This window comes from Barbus barbus (assembly GCF_936440315.1).
Source record: "Barbus barbus genome assembly, chromosome: 4".
NCBI classification, from domain to species: Eukaryota; Metazoa; Chordata; class Actinopteri; order Cypriniformes; family Cyprinidae; genus Barbus; species Barbus barbus.
The window spans coordinates 34,427,930-34,448,372 of record NC_136732.1 but is presented as its reverse complement, the minus strand read 5'-3'; the positions used below and the strand labels follow the sequence as shown (position 1 = coordinate 34,448,372).

Below are 20,443 nucleotides of genomic sequence, written 5' to 3'. Positions count from 1 at the left end.
TAGGTCAAGCCACCTATCAACTTAAATTTAATTTAACATAATCTTGTCGGTTAACGGTTAATGGCTTACCGTCGGTTATGAGAAATAAAATAACCGGAATGAACTTTCATATTTCCCATAAACGTTAATCAGAAAAATGATAATAATACAACTGCAACTGTTTATGATCATTGCTTGATTATCAACAGTGACCTCTATCTAGTCTATAACAAAGTACACACACACACACACACACAAACAACTCATGTCACTTAATAAAAATAATTTTATGTGGGCCAATACAATTTAATACAGGCTTTTTTTGTTTCAAATGGATGAAGAACAGCTAGCCTAGCCTATAATTTACGCAATAGGATAAATTATGTATGGAAACAGCTCAAGGGCAACATTTTTTTGCGATACACCAAAACTTATGCGACAATTAGTTTTTTTAGGGATGACGTCATGACGCACACCATTTTATCGGTAAAAGGCCAGTTGGATGGAAACAGGCTGTAGACAGCAAATTTCGTAATTTTTTTTTTAACACATATCTCTTTGTCGATAACAAACAGCGCAAAATCTGAATGGAAACTTGATTATTAACACAGCTGATCTGGGGTCAGCGTGGTACGTGATGCGTTCAGTCACACAGAGCGCGTGCCAATTAAAGGGGAGGATTCCTCTGATGGCTGTGCGTGCGCGTGCACAGGGAACTTGACGTCCCGCGTCACGCACAGCCACAGTTCTCCAGCAGGCGGAGGGGCTTGAAGAGCGAAATAGAAACACAGAAACCTAGAAGAGACTATTTCAGGCTGCTCGGTCCAAACAGAAACGCTTGTTAGCATGGCCGAAGAAAACATCTTCCTGTTCGTCCCGAATTTGATCGGTGAGTGTCAACCGAGCGAGTTAACATTCAATAAATAACGATCGTCCTGCGCACGTTTAACCGCCGCTCTCTGACAGATAATGGCTATTTCATTTCAAATGTGTGTTTAAAGATCACAAAGGTGTTTATGTAAAGATTCAAGCGCACAGTTTTCATGATTTTTTTTTTTTTTTACTTCCTGCGGATGTTGACATGATGCTGTGATGCTCCGAGTGAAGCTCATTCAGTACAAGCCACAGATAGATAGATAGATAGATAGATAGATAGATAGATAGATAGATAGATAGATAGATAGATAGACCATTCAGTACAGCCACTGATAGATAGATAGATAGATAGATAGATAGATAGATAGATAGATAGATAGATAGATAGATAGATAGATAGACCATTCAGTACAGCCACTGATAGATAGATAGATAGATAGATAGATAGATAGATAGATAGATAGATAGATAGATAGATCATTCAGTACAGCCACTGATAGATAGATAGATAGATAGATAGATAGACCATTCAGTACAGCCACTGATAGATAGATAGATAGATAGATAGATAGATAGATAGATAGATAGATAGATAGATAGATAGATAGACCATTCAGTACAGCCACTGATAGATAGATAGATAGATATATCATTCAGTACAGCCACTGATAGATAGATAGATAGATAGATAGATAGATCATTCAGTACAGCCACTGATAGATAGATAGATAGATAGATAGATCATTCAGTACAGCCACTGATAGATAGATAGATAGATAGATAGATAGATAGATAGATAGATAGATAGATAGATAGATAGATCATTCAGTACAGCCACTGAGAGAGATAGATAGATAGATCATTCAGTACAGCCACTGATAGATAGATAGATAGATAGATAGATAGATAGATAGATAGATAGATAGATCATTCAGTACAGCCACTGATAGATAGATAGATAGATAGATAGATAGATAGATAGATAGATAGATAGATAGATAGATCATTCAGTACAGCCACTGATAGATAGATAGATAGATAGATAGATAGATAGATAGATAGATAGATAGATAGATAGATAGATAGATAGATAGATAGATCATTCAGTACAGCCACTGAGAGAGATAGATAGATAGATCATTCAGTACAGCCACTGAGATAGATAGATAGATAGATAGATAGATAGATAGATAGATAGATAGATAGATAGATAGATAGATCATTCAGTACAGCCACAGATAGATAGATAGATAGATAGATAGATAGATAGATAGATAGATAGATAGATAGATAGATCATTCATAACAGCCACTGATAGATAGATAGATAGATAGATAGATAGATAGATAGATAGATAGATAGATAGATAGATAGATAGATACATCATTCAGTACAGCCACTGATAGATAGATAGATAGATAGATAGATAGATAGATAGATAGATAGATAGATAGATAGATAGATAGATAGATAGATAGATAGATAGATAGATCATTCAGTACAGCCACAGATAGATAGATAGATAGATCATTCAGTACAGCCACTGATAGATAGATAGATAGATAGATAGATAGATAGATAGATAGATAGATAGATAGATAGATAGATAGATAGATAGATAGATAGATAGATATTTAGATAGATAGATAGATAGATAGATCATTCATAACAGCCACTGATTGATAGATAGATAGATAGATAGATAGATAGATAGATAGATAGATAGATAGATAGATAGATAGATAGATAGATAGATAGATCATTCAGTACAGCCACAGATAGATAGATAGATAGATCATTCAGTAATCAGTACAGCCACAGATAGATAGATAGATAGATAGATAGATAGATCATTCAGTACAGCCACTGATAGATAGATAGATAGATAGATAGATAGATAGATAGATAGATAGATAGATAGATAGATAGATAGATAGATAGATAGATAGATAGATAGATAGATAGATAGATATTTAGATAGATAGATAGATAGATAGATAGATAGATAGATAGATCATTCATAACAGCCACTGATAGATAGATAGATAGATAGATAGATAGATAGATAGATAGATAGATAGATAGATAGATAGATCATTCAGTACAGCCACTGATAGATAGATAGATAGATAGATAGATAGATAGATAGATAGATAGATAGATAGATAGATAGATAGATAGATAGATAGATAGATAGATATTTAGATAGATAGATAGATAGATAGATAGATAGATAGATAGATAGATCATTCATAACAGCCACTGATTGATAGATAGATAGATAGATAGATAGATAGATAGATAGATAGATAGATAGATAGATAGATAGATAGATAGATAGATAGATAGATAGATAGATAGATATTTAGATAGATATTTAGATAGATAGATCATTCAGTACAGCCACTGATAGATATTTAGATATACAGATAGATCAGTGAGTACAGCGCATTCATCCACTAATAATCAGTATATATACATCCACTAATAATCAGTATATATACTTTTTATATACTAAATATCTAGTATATAAAAAGGATTAAAGTCGGTATGAATTAGAATTTACTCCATTTATTGTCTAAATGCATATTATGGATCTTATTATAAACAGGTTATCTGTGCATATGTTATTGTCCACATTTTTAACCTAACGTACTAATGTTTAATGAAATTACTGATAAATGGCAGACTTGTCTTTGATGACACATGCGGGACTTATCCAATCATGCATTCTGCTTAAACTCCGCCCCTTCAACTCCAACTTTTGAGTGCAACATGCACATTTCAAAATCTAATTAACAATTAGTTCCCATGTTTTATAATTCACTTCCTTGTTTTATTTGAATCGGGGCCACAAATTACTAAGAATTTAGTAAATCATGGCCATGTTGCATTAATTTGTTCCCTTGTTTTATTAATTAGTTTCTCGTTTTAGTTATATTGAGGCCACAAATTAAGATTTTGTTCTCATGGCTTATTAATTAGTCCCCTTGTTTTATTTAAATCATGGCTACAAATTAAGAATTTGTTCCTACGACTTCTAAATTCGTTCCCTCATTTTAGTAAATCGGGGGCCACATTGTACTAAATAATTCCCTACTTTTAATGAAATCAAAACATTGTTTTACCAATTAGATGGTAAAATGAGGGAACAAATTCCTACAAACCCGATTCCAAAAAGGTTGGGACACTGTACAAATTGTGAATAAAAACAGAATGCAGTGATGTGGAAGTTTCAAATTTCAATATTTTATTCAGAATACAACATAGATGACAATATAGATATCAAATGTTTAAACTGAGAAAATGTATCATTTTAAGGGAAAAATAAGTTTATTTTAAATTTCATGGCATCAACAAATCTCAAAAAAGTTGGGACAAGGCCATGTTTACCACTGTGAGGCATCCTCTCTTCTTTTTATAACAGTCTGCAAACGTCTGGGGACTGAGGAGACAAGTTGCTCAAGTTTAGGAATAGGAATGTTGTCCCATTCTTGTCTAATACAGGCTTCTAGTTGCTCAACTGTCTTAGGTCTTCTTTGTCGCATCTTCCTCTTTATGATGCGCCAAATGTTTTCTATGGGTGAAAGATCTGGACTGCAGGCTGGCCATTTCAGTACCCGGATCCTCCTTCTACGCAGCCATGATGTTGTAATTGATGCAGTATGTGGTCTGGCATTGTCATGTTGGAAAATGCAAGGTCTTCCCTGAAAGAGACAACGTCTGGATGGGAGCATATGTTGTTCTAGAACTTGGATATACCTTTCAGCATTGATGGTGCCTTTCCAGATGTGTAAGCTGCCCATGCCACACGCACTCATGCAACCCCATACCATCAGAGATGCAGGCTTCTGAACTGAGCGCTGATAACAACTTGGGTTGTCCTTGTCCTCTTTAGTCCAGATGACATGGCGTCCCAATTTTCCAAAAAGAACTTCAAATTTTGATTCGTCTGACCACAGAACAGTTTTCCACTTTGCCACAGTCCATTTTAAATAAGCCTTGGCCCAGAGAAAACGCCTGCGCTTCTGGATCATGTTTAGATATGGCTTCTTTTTTGACCCATAGAGTTTTAGCCAGCAACGGCGAATGTGGATTGTGTTCACCGACAATGTTTTCTGGAAGTATTCCTGAGCCCATGTTGTGATTTCCATTACAGTAGCATTCCTGTATGTGATGCAGTGCTGTCTAAGGGCCCGAAGATCACGGGCATCCAGTATGGTTTTCCGGCCTTGACCCTTACGCACAGAGATTGTTCCAGATTCTCTGAATCTTTGGATGATATTATGCACTGTAGATGATGATAACTTCAAACTCTTTGCAATTTTTCTCTGAGAAACTCCTTTCTGATATTGCTCCACTATTTTTCGCCACAGCATTGGGGGAATTGGTGATCCTCTTGCCATCTTGACTTCTGAGAGACACTGCCACTCTGAGAGGCTCTTTTTATACCCAATCATGTTGCCAATTGACCTAAGTCAGCTGACCTCCAGCTGTTCCTTATATGTACATTTAACTTTTCCGGCCTCTTATTGCTACCTGTCCCAACTTTTTTGGAATGTGTAGCTCTCATGAAATCCAAAATGAGCCAATATTTGGCATGACATTTCAAAATGTCTCACTTTCAACATTTGATATGTTATCTATATTCTATTGTGAATAAAATATAAGTTTATGAGATTTGTAAATTATGCATTCCTTTTTATTCGTAATTTGTACAGTGTCCCAACTTTTTTGGAATCGGGTTTGTAATTTGTGGCCATGATAATTTTTTGTCCACATGTTATGTTTATCCGTTATAATCCCTTTGAATCTTTTCCACACTTTCAATAGGATATGCCCGTATTGTACTGGCTCTGGTATCCTTCTACCTGATGCCCTGTTGCCCGGTCCCGGCAGTGTTTTGTTACCTACTGAGCGCCCTGTTGGATGCCTTCGATGGACATGCAGCCCGCGCTCTTAATCAAGGTAGTGATCTTCAGCTCTGTGTTGTACGTTATTCCTCTTTCGGTGCTTTTCTTTCTGTCTACGCATATCCCTGCCTCTTTCTTAGGTACAAAGTTTGGTGCCATGCTGGACATGTTGACAGACCGCTGTGCGACCATGTGTTTGCTGGTGAACCTAGCACTGCTGTACCCATCCTACACTTTCTTGTTTCAGCTCAGCATGTGTCTGGACGTGGCCAGCCACTGGCTGCACCTGCACAGGTGTGTCCAAGACATCTTTTATCCAATAGAGTGCCGCAGGAATGAGTCTTAATCCCAAAATTGAGGCATTTTCAAATTTCTGCTCCCATCATCCTGAAGTCAATGTGTTTCCAATGTGAAAAGTTTTTGGTTAAATGCTTGAGGGCTGCTCTAAAAAGTATGATCGATATAGAATGAATGCAATCTGGATGTACTACCTTTGTCATGTTGAGACATACCAGAATCACTTGTGTTGCTTCATTGGCTTTTTCCTCTTACTATCCTCTCATGGGATTGTAAAGTGTCCATTAGAGGTTATCCAAGGACTTTTTGTCTACTTTTTTTATGTCGTTTTGTTCTACACGACATAAAATACATCCATTGTTAAAGTGTCTTGAAAAAAGTAAAGTGGTTAAATGGGACGAGAGAGGTTGGTGGTGACCTTAAATTTTGCATAGACTGTGCAACATGGGACACCACTGCCACCCCCACACATAGCTCTCAGATGCACGCTTCACTTGTCTAATTGCTAATTGCTGTCTGCCTTTCATTCCAGTGAAAATGCTCAATTAAAAGCTCCCCCATTTCTAATATACATCTACTAATAAACACCTACAGTTTTATTACAATCGTCTGCATGCTCATATTCAGATCTGTCTTCATCAAATTAACAGTCGATTGATAGAACCAAGTCCCTGCCCTAGAGGATTTTCTTTTTTTGTTAATCAACTTCACAATAAGAAATGATTTGATGCTATTTCCGTTTTATCATGACTTTAAAAAAACACTTTTGAGCTAAATTTGAACCCACAATCACTGAGCTAGCAAGATTTTCTTTGTAACGCTTTATTAAAATCAGTAACTACCACTGTTACATGATGCATGTCAGAATATTAGTTAATTTTAATACAAAAATTATATAATATCTTCTCCATGGACCCCCTGGAGTACTTTCATGATCTCCACAGGACTCTAGAATTCAATTTTATTGTATTGAAGTATCTGTTACATGTATGTTCTACATAAATCATTGTTAATAATATAAGTTGTTCCTTCCCGTTTCTTTCAGTTCCATGATGAAGGGATCCACCAGTCACAAGACCATTGACCTCTCTGGCAACCCTATCTTACGGCTGTACTACACATCCAGGGTAACACACTCACTCATGCAGATTCATTCACATAGTCGGCAGCTCCCGTCAGAAGCTTATTTAGATGTTTTCAAAGCATGCACATCTAGTGAAGAATTTACATGTACAGGCTGTTCTGACTTCAGTGTTTTTTCACAGCCGGTGTTGTTTTTCATGTGTATGGGGAACGAGCTGTTCTTCTGTCTGCTGTATATAATGCACTACATTGAGGAGCCCCAGGGTGAGTATCAGCAGGCTGCTTCTCGCTGTCTTTATAATGGACTATTTTTACAGTCTGATGTTTTTTTAGATTTATAACACTATACTTTGTGTTATATAACCTTGGCAACTTGTAAGTGCTGCTGCACTTTTATTCATTTAAGTAGTACTAAATTCATAAGGATGCACTATAGCAATGCTATAATCCAAATGATATTTAAATATCGGTTGCCTTTTTTTCTGTGCAGTGTGGCTGCAGTTGCTGCTGGGAGTTTGCGGTGTGGTCTGTGTGCTGAAGTCCGGCATTAGTCTCCTCCACCTCATCAGCGCTTCCTGTAACATGGCTGCTATCGATGTGGCTGACCGTGAGAGAGAGCGGAGCAAAGCACAATGAGACATGAGAGTATGCAGAAAACAAGAAAAATGAGACCAAGGCCATGCGAAAGAGATCAGCTGAAACAAGAACGCTGGCCAGTATAGATGAGGATGAGATAATGGAAATCAATTATGGGACCTTGCAAAGCCTCACTGAGCATTTATATTTATTTGAATATAGATTATCAATGCTATAATGCCAGGGCAAATTCCTTATGAGTTTTATCCATTTTCCTGTAGATGTGTTATTATTTCTGTTGATGGAACTAGTTGCACTATTGTCATCTTTGGGGTGTCATCATAATCATTTTTATTAATTTATTTGTTAATGGAATAATCGTGTATCATTTTAAGGGGATTTAGAATAGCTCTGCTATTTAAAACCAACATTTCCACACATGCACAGACACACAGACAGGCACATTCCACGCTTCAGCTGAAAGCCACTCGAGTATTATGTATTTGGCTGTTGTTTTATTATTAGTTTTGATATTGAATTATGTTTGAACTCTTTGTATAAGCCTGTCTATTACTGTTTTATTAGATTGCAGTTTTTATTGCAGGTATATCAAAGAACTTTGAATATTAGTTAATATAAGAGTGTGAAGCCATTATATTAAACAGGTGGCTCTGGCATCATTTTCGTCCAAAGCCTTCTGAATGTATTATTGGTTTGTGGTAAAGGGGTAGACATGCTGTTTGCTGTCTGAAGTTTTACAGCTGTTGTTATAAATGATCAGAAATATATGAGAGTTCTATGATTGTGGAGAAATGTGCTTTTGTACTGTAACTGATGATTTGACAATAAAGATATCCTGACATCAAGATGCAGCTGTTGATATTATATTTCGAGAACGTTTAATTAATTTAATCCTTCATTTTATGTGTGATGGTGTTTTGGTTTTATTTTCTGGCTAATTCTGTAGTGGATGAGAATAAGACGGCTTTGTGCCGCTGGTGTAATGTTGTAGAGAAGTTAAGTGAACGTTAAAGCAACGTTCTCTGAAGCACCACGCACAGCCTAAAACAAACGTTCCATTTCCTTTCAAAAAGCACGAGTGTTCTGTTCTTAGAACGTTTTGTGAGACTCGAATAGCAACGCACTTGGAACCCAGAGCTGTTAGTTGGGAGTGAATCTGATATATGTGTCTAATCCCATTGGGCACGTACAATTATTATCGGCAGTGATCTGGAGCCGCTTATTATTTACCGCGGCTGCGTCTGCGTGCGTCTTTGCCTTTAAGGACCTGCGACATTTTTTCCCCCATACGAACATCCAGTTGTCTACCGCCGAGAATCTTTGCGTTGTGGGGCTAGTTTTTGGAGAAGAACGCGCGGATGGTTTCTTTTAACTGATCTCGATGTTTATGCTGTAATTTGGGTCGGCCGAACTCGAGCGCCGGAGGGGCGCGAGAGGACACCGCGCTCGAGAACATCGCGTGGAGGAGGGGACGAAGACACAGAGGGGGTGTTCACTCAAAATATACTATCCCTTTAAAACAAGGGGGACACGGCGGTGGGGGAGAGATAGCGGGGCAGAGAAGACGGGATAAAAAAAGAAAAGGAAGAAAGAGCGAGGGTGGGAGGGTGAGAGTATTGCAGGAAAAAAAGGAAAAAATGTCATCCTCTCGATTGAAATGCCGAGGCGGAGCCATGGACGAAGACCGGTGAAGCGCTCGCCAGACGCGGATGAGATTTAACGCAACGCCGAGGCTCGCGCAGATGCCGCTCGGGGCCTGGATGGGGAATCTTATAATAAAATTGAAGGCATTATTTTTAACCACGCCATGCGAGCAAATGAAACATTAAACTGCCATTTGAATTCTGTTTTTTTTTTGCATGAATTATTTACTAAGAAAACATTACATGCTGAATTATTTTTAAGCATGATAGGCCGCTGTTATGTGACAATGCGGCGTTAATAACATACTGTGTCTGACAGCTGTCATTTTGGACTATTTAGAAATAAGGTAAAATATATATTTATCAGTGTCCGTGTAATATGCATTCTTTCATCTTTTAAATTTCACTGTCATTTTATATTTAGTAGCTTCCCATTTTATTATGTAGATTTGATAAAATAGTGGAAAGATACGTTGTCCATTTGGAGAGAAAAAACAATCTACTAGTTTATTTCAAACGGCGTCTGTACTGTTCAACGCGTCGTGATGGATGCAGCTTGGAGCAATTTCCTCTTTCAGGTAAGAACGTGCTTGTGCTGATAGCTTTTTTGTCATTTAGTTTAAATTCATGTCATAATCGCGAGCATTTGTCCATAATGCCACCGGTGTACTTTCATTCACAAGGCAAAAGAAGGTTTAAATCTGTGATTTTGCCCCTTCTCTCGACAGACTCCGCCTTCACAGTCCCAAACTGATGCGACCCTCCAATCAGATCTTCTCCCGGAGCTCACGGATGCCTCTCAGGACCCGCCCCCTGAGCACATAGCCCCGCCCCCATCCACGGTGGACACCGCGGCGCTGAGCGAGGAGCCCGTACCGGGTGAGGGTGAGGGAGGGAGTTCACTGGGGACTGGAGAGAGAACCGAGGATAGGCTGTTTGCATTAGTGGCTGGAGAGGGATATAAATGAGTGAAGATGTTAATGAGCCAGTTTTTTGCATAAAGTTGGAAGATCATTGCATGTATTTTCTCCTCAAAGCATGTTGAAAAGATCAAATGTACTAGATCAACACATGAACGGGATCGCAGTGTTGGAATATAGAGAGTCAGTGGGGTTTCGGAAGTCAAAATGTAATTAATTTTCTCTATAAACTAATGTATTTTAGTGATCCTGCCTAATTGTCAGAAAACAACACTACCCACAATACCTGAAGAGGGATTCACCATTCAGAGAACCGATCATTACAGTAAAGCAATAAAGTGATTAATAATAGATGAAAGTATTAAAATAAAATAAAAAACTTAAATGGCAATTAGAAAAGCTGCTTTGGCAGCTAAGTTAAAATAATTAAAAAAACTAAATGTAAAATATATATAATAAAATAAAACTATAACTATATACATGAATATATTAGATTATTAAATATAATATGAATACTGTAGCGCTTCTTCTGCCCTTTCAAGCTGCTATATATTTATACATTTGCTTGCTCCTATCTATTTATAATGATGTGCTGCATGGCATGTGTAGTTCATTGAGTAGCTCATCACAGACATATGCAGTCTAATATCATCGTCCAACTTTTCAAAACCTTTGTACTTAAAATCAAAGGTTTTTATGATGTGATTCATGTTGGAGCTGCTTACAAGTCTATGCTCAAGAATATTTGTCAAATCCCTAGGGTAAAAACATTTCCGGGACCAATGCAGATTGGGCCATTTTTTTATGCATTTCATGTAGTCCTGATGAAGAATAGCAATAAAACGTGCTGAGTTCTCTAATGGTAAGAGAGCGATAAAACACATATAAAGCATTGGTTTTCATAATTAATGTGCATTTTTGGCACATTATTGTGATGCATTAGTGCTAAAAACTTTCCTGTTTTTGTCAGTAAGTGGGAAAAGAGAAAGAAACATGAAATTGCCCATGTGATTTCACATCTCACTGTAATTGCTGCTTTCAAGCTTTTAAGTAGAAACTTTTGTAATACAGCATAGCGTGTTTCTTGAGTCTAGGAGGTGTTTGTTTGCGACAAATAGACTACACCTGTGTATGAATACCATCTCTCTCTTTTTCTCTTTCCCAGTGAAGCCAGTCACTCGACCAGCACGACCTGCACACATCTGCTCCATATGTAACAAGCAGTTTAAAAACAGTTACAACCTGCGGCGTCATCAGTCTGTCCACACTGGAGTGAAGATGAAGGACAGAGCCGCTAGAGAGAAAATAGATGGAAGCCAGGCCGGAGCACGAGTGGAGAGGCAGACCATCCCTCTTTCTCTCCTCCAGCTGTCTATACCTGCCTCCATACCCACGGCGGTCAACCCCATGGCCCAGCCTTCCCCAATAAACAATCAGCAGTTAGAGACGGTGGCTGTCTCTATCGCCCCGGCAACGGTCGCTATGACAGTGAACCAACCCCTCCCTACTGCAGTGGTGGTTACTGGGACAATGGTTCAGGTCGGGATGGCTTGTGTCTTTGGTTAAAGCTTTGCATACCTTTGCTTCACTTCACTTGTTCTTGCTTTGACTTTTCTACTCATGATCATATCTCATATTTACTCTCTTTACGTCATTTTGAACTCACTTTGAGGCACTTTTCATAAATAGCGTTCAAAATAGGGCTTTAAATGAAACAAAATAAAATGTATTTGATTAAAAACTGAAAAAAAGTAATATTATGAAATATTATTGCAATTTAAAATGACAATTTTTTATTTTAATATTCTGTAAAATGCAATTTGACGCAAAGCTGAATTTTCATCATCCATTACTCCAGTCTTCAGTGTCACATGATCCTTCTGAAATCTGATTTATTAACAATATGCTGATTTATTATCAATGTTGGAAACAGTTTTTGCTGCTTAGTATTTTTTTTTCAGGATTCTTTGATGAATAAAAAGTTAAAAAGAAGAACTGTTTCCAATGTTGATAATAAATCAGCATATTAGAATGATTTCTGAAGGATCATGTGACCCTGAAGACTGGAGTAATGATGCTGAAAATTCAGCTTTGCATCACAGGAATAAATTATGCTTTAAAGTATACTAAAATATTAAACCAAAAATAATAAACCATTATTTAAAATTCCAATAATATTTCATAATATTACTTTTTCTGTATTTTTTATCAAAGAAATGCAACTTTGATGAGCATAAGAGACTTCTTAAAAAACATAAAAAATCTGTGTATACATATACACACAAACACACACAAATGTTCAGTTGAAAGCAGGTGCTTAACCATAAGAAAACGTTTTTTGTAAAATGTTTTAATTAATCTAATTACAGTTTAAAACCTCAATTAGTTATCATGCCTTTATTTTTAGTAATAAACATTTAATAACTAAAATGTAATATTTCTTTAAAATATTTGTGTGTGTATATATATATCCATCATAGGAATACATATATAGATTATTTAATTTTTTATATTAATCATAAAATAATAATAATAAATACACTGCCAGATTGAGTAAAAAGGTTGCAGATTTAAATAAAGCTGGCTATCTGATTTGGAACAAATAATTTGTGATTATGGATATTCACTAAAAACTTTGCGTGTAAATTTTTCATACAGTAGCTAAAGGCTGCAATACACAACATGATTTGTTCCCAGATTTTTAGGTTTTTGCCCACTAGCTGACGTAAGTCAGAGCCAGTCTGCAGAATTTGGGCAGTAGGATACGATGGACACACACTCCAGTCTTTTATCTTCAGACTTTGATTCCATCCAGTTGGAGAATATTAAACATGTTTGATATTTTGACCCTTTTTACAACACATTGTTTCAATTTGTAATGTTATCTCCTAGCAACGTGGTGCATGTTTCTCTGTGAGTTTGTTGTGTTTGGAAAGATTTTGATCTCTTCAGATCTTAAAAACTATTGAAGTGTATTCCAGTTAAATATCTGATTAGGTTTGTCAAACAAATCTCATAGTTCTCGCAACACAAAAACATGATATTTTTGATTTTAAAACAATAATGGGACACCAGATTGAAAACTATTTATGGAAAGTGTCATTTACCATAATTTCATGATTATTTCTCCACATGCCTGCTGTCCCATAATGACCTAAAGTAGTTGGAGTCGGTTTCACACCATCCAGTTCCCAAGACTCTGCAAAAATCAGGCTAACAACAGTTGTGTAACGTGGTCTCAAACCTGCTCTCACCTCATTTGTTGAACACGTACAGTCAGTTGGTTAGTAGGTCAGCAAACGATGAACATGTTTTACCCAGAAGACACAGAAAGATTTGCTGTGTATATGGCACTAATGACGAAAAAAACTAAAATTTGAGATAAAATCTCAAATTCTGTTTTATTGTTTTTCAGGCTGCACCAAATACCAACATCAACGATAACCTAAATAATCCCACCCCGATCCAAATATCTATCCCTATAACCAACCCATTACCCATCAATCCCACTCCCAACCCTAACCCCAATCCGGTCAGGAAGAACCATGCTTGTGAGGCATGTGGGAAAGCGTTCAGGGACGTGTACCATCTTAACCGCCATCGGTTGTCCCATTCGGATGAGAAGCCCTACTCCTGTCCGATCTGCCAGCAGCGGTTTAAGAGAAAGGATCGGATGAGTTATCATGTTCGGTCACACCAGGGAGGAGTGGAGAAACCGTATGTGTGTCCGCACTGCGCCAAGGGCTTCTCGCGGTAAGAGATGAACCTCTGCACACCTGTACACACCAAAAAAATAAACTAGTCACAAAAACACGCTTTATCCATGAGTGCACTGAGATTATGAAGACATGAATGTTTAATGATTTATTCCTATAAACACATGCACGCTTGGTATAAACAAGAACAAGCTGTTTATCAGGCCAATTCACAGTGGGTTTCAACAGTGAGCATTATACTGTAGTTCTGACAGTGGTGGAGGACTGAATGTTGTCATTTCACTAAAAGCTATGGAGAGATGCCCTAATTACTAATTTGAGACTGAAAATGGGTTAGATGAGGAATAAGTGACCTTCTGTCTGTCATATATTTAGACACATCTACATCCATATGCAGTCAAGTCAAGCTAGTAGTAAAACATATTTTTGGGCTCATGAGACCCTGAGGTAATGAGAAATAATTTAGCAGCACATTTTTAAATGAAGAAGTAATGCATCTTTTTATATACTTCATATAAACTACCTATTTTGAATGAAATTAATTCCTTTGTTCTTCAAGATTGCATTGAGTTGATCAAAAGTGACAGTATTTATAATACTGAAGATATTTATAATGTCACAAGTGAATAGAAGCAAATAATTAACGAAAACAATTGTACAAACCGTGTCCTGTCGATTTAAAGGAGCCTTGATGCTACAGACAGAGGCAGATCTGTGTTGACCCTTCTCTAGTTCACATGGAGATGGTGTGCAGCAAAGAAATGCACAAGGGCCCCTGCTAACTGTTGTGATTTTGTATGTATTGTATTTGTTGTTTGAGCCCTCTCTCTGTCTTCTCCAGGCCTGACCATCTTAACAGTCATGTGCGACAGGTGCACTCCACAGAGAGACCCTTCAAATGTCCGGTAATCATACTCTTCTAGTCTCTTTGTATCCTCTGCACAGTTTTCTTTCTCATTTATCGTTAATGTTAGTTTTTCCTGCATGCTCTGTGTAGCCCCAAAGCTTTGAACGGTAGTCTGTGTTTTCCTTTGTCTCTACGGACCCATGTGTGAATAATATATTTTTTTTATGATAATCAACTGCATAATACTACAGTCAATAATATATAGTCCTGAATATTCTTTTAAATCATTCTGCGTTGTGTGTTTTGGCTCTTTATTAAGCCTTTATTACAGTGAATTTTGTGTTCTTGCATGAGCTTTTGTGATCTTATGTGTGTGATGATGTACGTGTATGTGGGCTGCAGCCATATGTGTCTGGCAGTGTGTGAGACGAGGATGAGTCATGATGTGCGTGATGAAGGCAGATCGGGATAGAGCTGGAAAACCAAAGAGGATGTTTGATGAAGCGTGTTGTTTGTTTGTGCAGACATGCGAATCCGCATTCGCTACTAAAGACCGCTTACGAGCTCATATGATCAGACATGAGGACAAGGTTCCCTGCCACATCTGTGGCAAACTTCTCTCCCCTGCTTACATCACAGATCACATGAGGGTCCATAACCAATCACAGCATCACGTCTGTCACCTCTGCAACCGCAGTGAGTATCATTGATTATTTCATTTGTGGTTTGAAAAGCAGAGCTATTCTTTTGATCATCTATAGCCCTTTTTTAATCTATTTACCAAGGCTGCATTCATTTGATCAGTTTAGTAAAAAATGGGAATATTGGTGAAAAAACAGTTGTGCTTTTTATTATTATATTATATATGTTTGTGTGTGCGTTTCTTTGATATTTTTGTGGAAACAAATACATTTTGATCAATTTATTGTTTCCAAGTGAAGAAAGAAAGAAAAACATCTTACTAACCACACATTCTGAACAGCAGTGTAAACAGATATCAGAAGTCAGATCACAATTCAACAACTGCTCTGACAAACATGGCAAATAATTAGTTAGAATTCTTTTAATTCAAACTAATAATTTTAGTGAGTCTTTTCAAATGAATCACAAAAAATGACTAAATACAAATGAAAATTGGATTATTCTGGTTATGCTATGTTTTTGCATGCAGCCAGTGACATCTCAAAAAGACATGTCGACTGTTTATTGTCTGACCTCATCACATGTATTTCATACTGAAACTCATGTTAGTTCATTATTTATTACATATCTTTTACTATGTCTCTGTAGACCGAGCAGCACCACTGAATAGTGGTGAAGGCAACATTTCTATGAATCATTTTACGTCTTACTCTTTTAGCATAATTGCATTTACAAACAAATTATAACCGAAAACATACTCTGCAACCACTGTAGTCCCAAATGACTTTTAAAAATAATATAAAAGATTCACAAATGTTTAAATCTATATCATGGGATTTTAAACAAATAACAGTTGAACTGCATATTTTGGGAGCTGTTGTGAAGTTTTAAATTTAGGATTTGAATCATTTATCAAGTTAGAAAGCTCCCTGTATTATTTACAGCACTAAGAAAGTGGCAAGAAAACAATAAGGCTTTTCATAAAAATCTTTATTTTTTTCGTCCTAGGTTTCACCACACTGACGTACCTGCGTGTCCATGCTCAGAAGCACCATGGGCAAGAGTGGAAGGACAGTGGGGTCGGCCGTGGCTCAGGCCCAGGCGGGGTGCTCTTATGCCAGCTGTGCGGGGTACACTGCAAAACACCCACACAGCTGCAGGGTCACATGGCCACGCACGCCAACCAGACGGACCCCAATATCCCTTGCCCCATCAGCAGCAGCAGCAGTTCAGTGGCGACAGTGGGCGTGGCCACTCCTGTCTCCAGCTCTCCAGTCACAGTTGGGCTGCTGGTGACTGACTGCTCCAGCATTGCTGCTCAGAGCCACAGCTAGCCAACAGCACAACACGAGGAGGGAGGGAGGGCGGGATGGAAGAAGCGGGGGTAATGGGTGGGAGGGGAGAGAAATCTAAGAGGATGGGCCCAACCTAGACAGGTGAGCAAAGAAGTGGGACGGTATATCAGAAATGCATTTATGACAATTTTGCTTCCACAGAATTGAACGTCACAGAGATTTTAAAGCCATTTTGATTTGGCCATCAACTGGCTTAATTAAATTAATCAATTTAGTGGTTAATTTGTATTGTCATTCAGAAATTTCACTTTGGAAATCCCCATGTGGCATTTTACATACACTACCATTCAAAAAATTTATTTATGACTGTTTTTGAAAGAACTCTCTTATGTTCACCAAGGATGCATTATTTGATTCAAATATCGCAATTGTGAAATATTACTACAATTAACAATAATACCTTTTATTTTGATATGTTTTAGAATTAGATTTATTTTTGTAATGGTTATTATTATCAATGTTAAAAACAGTTCTGCTTAATATTTTTGTGGCATCTGTAATGCATTATTTTTTCAGGATTGTTTAGTGATTAGAAGGTTCTAAAGAACAGCGTTGCTTTGCGTTAGAAATCATTTGTAACATTATAAATATCTTTACTCCCACTTTTGATAAACCTAATGCATCCTTACTGAATAAAAATATTAATTTCTTTCAGGAAAAAAAAACTTACTGACCCCAAGATTTTAAATGGTAGAGTACCTTAAAATGTACAAAAGAAAGAAATATAGTAAAATATGTGGTATGGGGTAAATATTACTGTCTTATTTTACTGATGCATTTAAATGATAATTATTAAAGATATATATATATATATTCGTATCTTTCATTTAGAAACTGTAAAAACATGTTTTTGATTTCTTAACAGTATTTTACTTTTTGTGTTCATTATTGTAAATCTACTTGATAACCATGTTTATGATTTAAATATACAGCGTTTGTATATTATTGTGTATATATATATATATATGTATGTGATTATTTATTTTTCACAGCTATATTGGTAATTTGATTAATATTACTCAGTCCTATTGTTAAGTAATAATATGTTTTTGTAATGGCATTGTCCATCTTCTAGATGCAGTTTGTCACCAGTCAAACCAAATGTTTTCTCTCTCCAGGCTGCCATGGAAATGCCAACAAAGAGATTACAGTGTAACCCTACCCGTTACCCCACCTCTTTCATCCACCTCAAATCTTGCTGGGACTGAGCAAGGACTGAACGACTCTCCTCAAAATAAATGTGACTTTTGAATGAACTCAAGAAACATCCCCCTGCTTCACACTCCCTTTTATGTGCAAGCAGAGCGGCAAGTCTCCCTGGATTGCTTTTCCCCCGTACGCTTTGATCTGGTCTGATGGATACAGACTGAACGTGTTTAAAAGAAGAGCCTAGGAAGATCTAATGGACGACTGGTTTGGGTGTCAGTACATTTTCTCGCAGAGTCCCATTGGAGAGATCACTGGTTTTAAATGTAGGCTGTTATTAAGTGCTGTCCCAGTTCATTATAATAAAAAAAAAATCCAGTATTGAGGAATGTAGAACACTAAGAGGAATCGACACATTATGCCTCCCAACCTTTCCTTATATAATAGCTCATAGCTACATGATCTTGAAGTCTAGACGAGATACGTTTTATAAATGAATTTACTCTGTTGTAAGAGATCAATCCATCATAAATGATCTTGACATAAATGACACCTCCACCGAACTTGAACGTTTTAGGGAATGAAATATAGTGCCATTTCCTCTCATTAATCCCTGCATAGGATCGTAAAAGGGTTTAAACATGGCCGCAAGGACAAAATATTTATATTTGTAATGTACGTAGTATGTGAGTACTAAAAAAGCATCTATTGTTCAATGCCTCCTTTGATATTTTTCTCATTGATCTTGACCTTTTTTTTTTTTTTTTTTAACTAAAGACGATACACAGATGTAATAATGTTGATTATGTTGCATAAGATCTGTAACCTATGTTTCCAGTTCTGTTTGTGTTGATGCTTGTTTAACGCCACTATGTGTTGGTGTCGCTGTGCTCTTATCCTAAATAATCTCTGTATAATGAACATGCACCTAATTATACTGCATTTAACTAACTGCTGTCTAACTTGCTTTATTGGGATATCATGTGTATGTGAGGTCACCTGGTGCTTTTCTGCAGCTGATATTACGCACAGCTGCTATAGTGTTAGAAATTGAAAAGTGATGACACTTTTCTGCGATTATAGTACGTAATGGTGCAACGTTACATTTTTCACAAATCCTACTTTTTTTATTAGAATAAATGTTTAAAAAATGTTTTAGTGAAACTCTTTTTTTTATTCTAAATGTATTTAACTATTAAATGTTACATACAAAACTACAAAAAAATAAAAATCATATGTCATTAACGTAGCATGAAATATAGCTAGTTTTAAAAACATCAAATGCCTGTCCCACCTCAGAGGTCTTGACCTTTTAGACTAGTAATATCATAGGTCATAATATTTCTGAGACATGGCTTCAGTTTTTAGTTTTATGGTGGTTTATTAGCTTGGCAAATATTTATACAATGTATTGCCAAAGCAATTGCTTCATTGTTGTGTGAAACAATAAAATACAATAAAAAGTTCAAAATGATAATAACGCAGGACAACATAAATTATGGAATAAAGCTGGAGATATTATTAAATATTGTTTATAATTAGTGCTGTCAAATGATTAATCGCATCCAAAATAAGTTTTTATTTACATAATATATGTGTGTGTACTGTGTATATTTATTATGTATATATAAATACACACACACACACGCATATATATAAGAAAAATGTTACGTTTATATTTTAAATATAAATATAAATTATATGAATATAAATATATACATGTAAATATTTTCAAAATATATGCTGTATGCGTGTGTATTTATATATACATAATAAATGTGCACAGTACACACATATATTATGTAAATAAAAACTTTTATTTTGGATGCGATTAATCGCGATTAATCGTTTGACAGCACTATTTATAATAAAATATTTATATAATATTATAACATTTATATAATAATTATTTTTTTGTCATGTTTTTGCCTTTTATGATAGGAAAGTATTCAGACTGGAAGTGAAGTGGGAGAGAGAGAGAGAGAGAGAAAGAGAGGGGAAAGGATCGGGAAAGGACTCGAACTCGGGACGCCCAAAGCCCAATGGCCATCTCCAAGAAACAGTTAAAGACACGTCTCTTCCACACTTGACCCTGTAAAACTAACACTCTCTATTCTATTTCTATTCTTTCTACTTGTTTTCTTTTATTATATATATATATATATATATATATATATATATATATATATATATGACACTCTAACTCAAGCACTCTCTCTTCTATTTCTATTCTATTTTTTTTTTTGTAAAAAGTTACCCTCTAACACTCGCGTTCTCTGTTTTTTTTTTTCTATTCTGTCTATTTGTTTTCTTTAACTGTTGTTTATCATTTTTAAAAAAAGTTGCTTTGGATAAATCTAGCTTCTGCTAAATAAATATATGTAATAATATGCAAATATTAGGGTTTTAAAAATAAGGTGAGTTCTATG

General features: G+C 36.3%; 3 protein-coding genes across 3 annotated transcripts in view; all 3 read left to right on the top strand.

The window, feature by feature from the left end:
• LOC306868757 (nucleolar transcription factor 1-like) overlaps positions 1-20,443 on the top strand; it is a 967,110-nt gene that overhangs the window by 415,912 nt on the left and 530,755 nt on the right. The gene's annotated exons all lie outside the window — the stretch shown is intronic.
• LOC306868687 (CDP-diacylglycerol--inositol 3-phosphatidyltransferase-like) lies at positions 447-8,608 on the top strand. Its single transcript, XM_079414975.1, has 6 exons — positions 447-868; positions 5,689-5,823; positions 5,909-6,062; positions 7,111-7,192; positions 7,331-7,412; positions 7,639-8,608. Exons 1-6 carry the CDS (start codon positions 826-828, stop codon positions 7,782-7,784), a joined length of 642 nt encoding a protein of 213 aa, XP_079271101.1. The 5' UTR covers positions 447-825; the 3' UTR covers positions 7,785-8,608.
• LOC306865735 (vascular endothelial zinc finger 1-like) lies at positions 8,833-18,964 on the top strand. Its single transcript, XM_079410497.1, has 8 exons — positions 8,833-9,966; positions 10,117-10,267; positions 11,474-11,847; positions 13,724-14,061; positions 14,866-14,929; positions 15,396-15,567; positions 16,522-16,949; positions 17,987-18,964. Exons 1-7 carry the CDS (start codon positions 9,934-9,936, stop codon positions 16,845-16,847), a joined length of 1,458 nt encoding a protein of 485 aa, XP_079266623.1. The 5' UTR covers positions 8,833-9,933; the 3' UTR covers positions 16,848-16,949; positions 17,987-18,964.

Bases quoted from the DNA above. Each gene is read 5' to 3' on its own strand.
- LOC306868687 (XM_079414975.1), top strand. From the start codon at position 826: ATGGCCGAAGAAAACATCTTCCTGTTCGTCCCGAATTTGATCG. The intron at 5,824-5,908 runs GTAGTGATCTTC...CCTCTTTCTTAG, and splicing joins AGCCCGCGCTCTTAATCAAG to GTACAAAGTTTGGTGCCATG. The intron at 7,413-7,638 runs GTGAGTATCAGC...TTTTCTGTGCAG, and splicing joins CTACATTGAGGAGCCCCAGG to TGTGGCTGCAGTTGCTGCTG.
- LOC306865735 (XM_079410497.1), top strand. From the start codon at position 9,934: ATGGATGCAGCTTGGAGCAATTTCCTCTTTCAG. The intron at 9,967-10,116 runs GTAAGAACGTGC...TTCTCTCGACAG, and splicing joins GGAGCAATTTCCTCTTTCAG to ACTCCGCCTTCACAGTCCCA. The intron at 10,268-11,473 runs GTGAGGGTGAGG...TCTCTTTCCCAG, and splicing joins GAGCGAGGAGCCCGTACCGG to TGAAGCCAGTCACTCGACCA.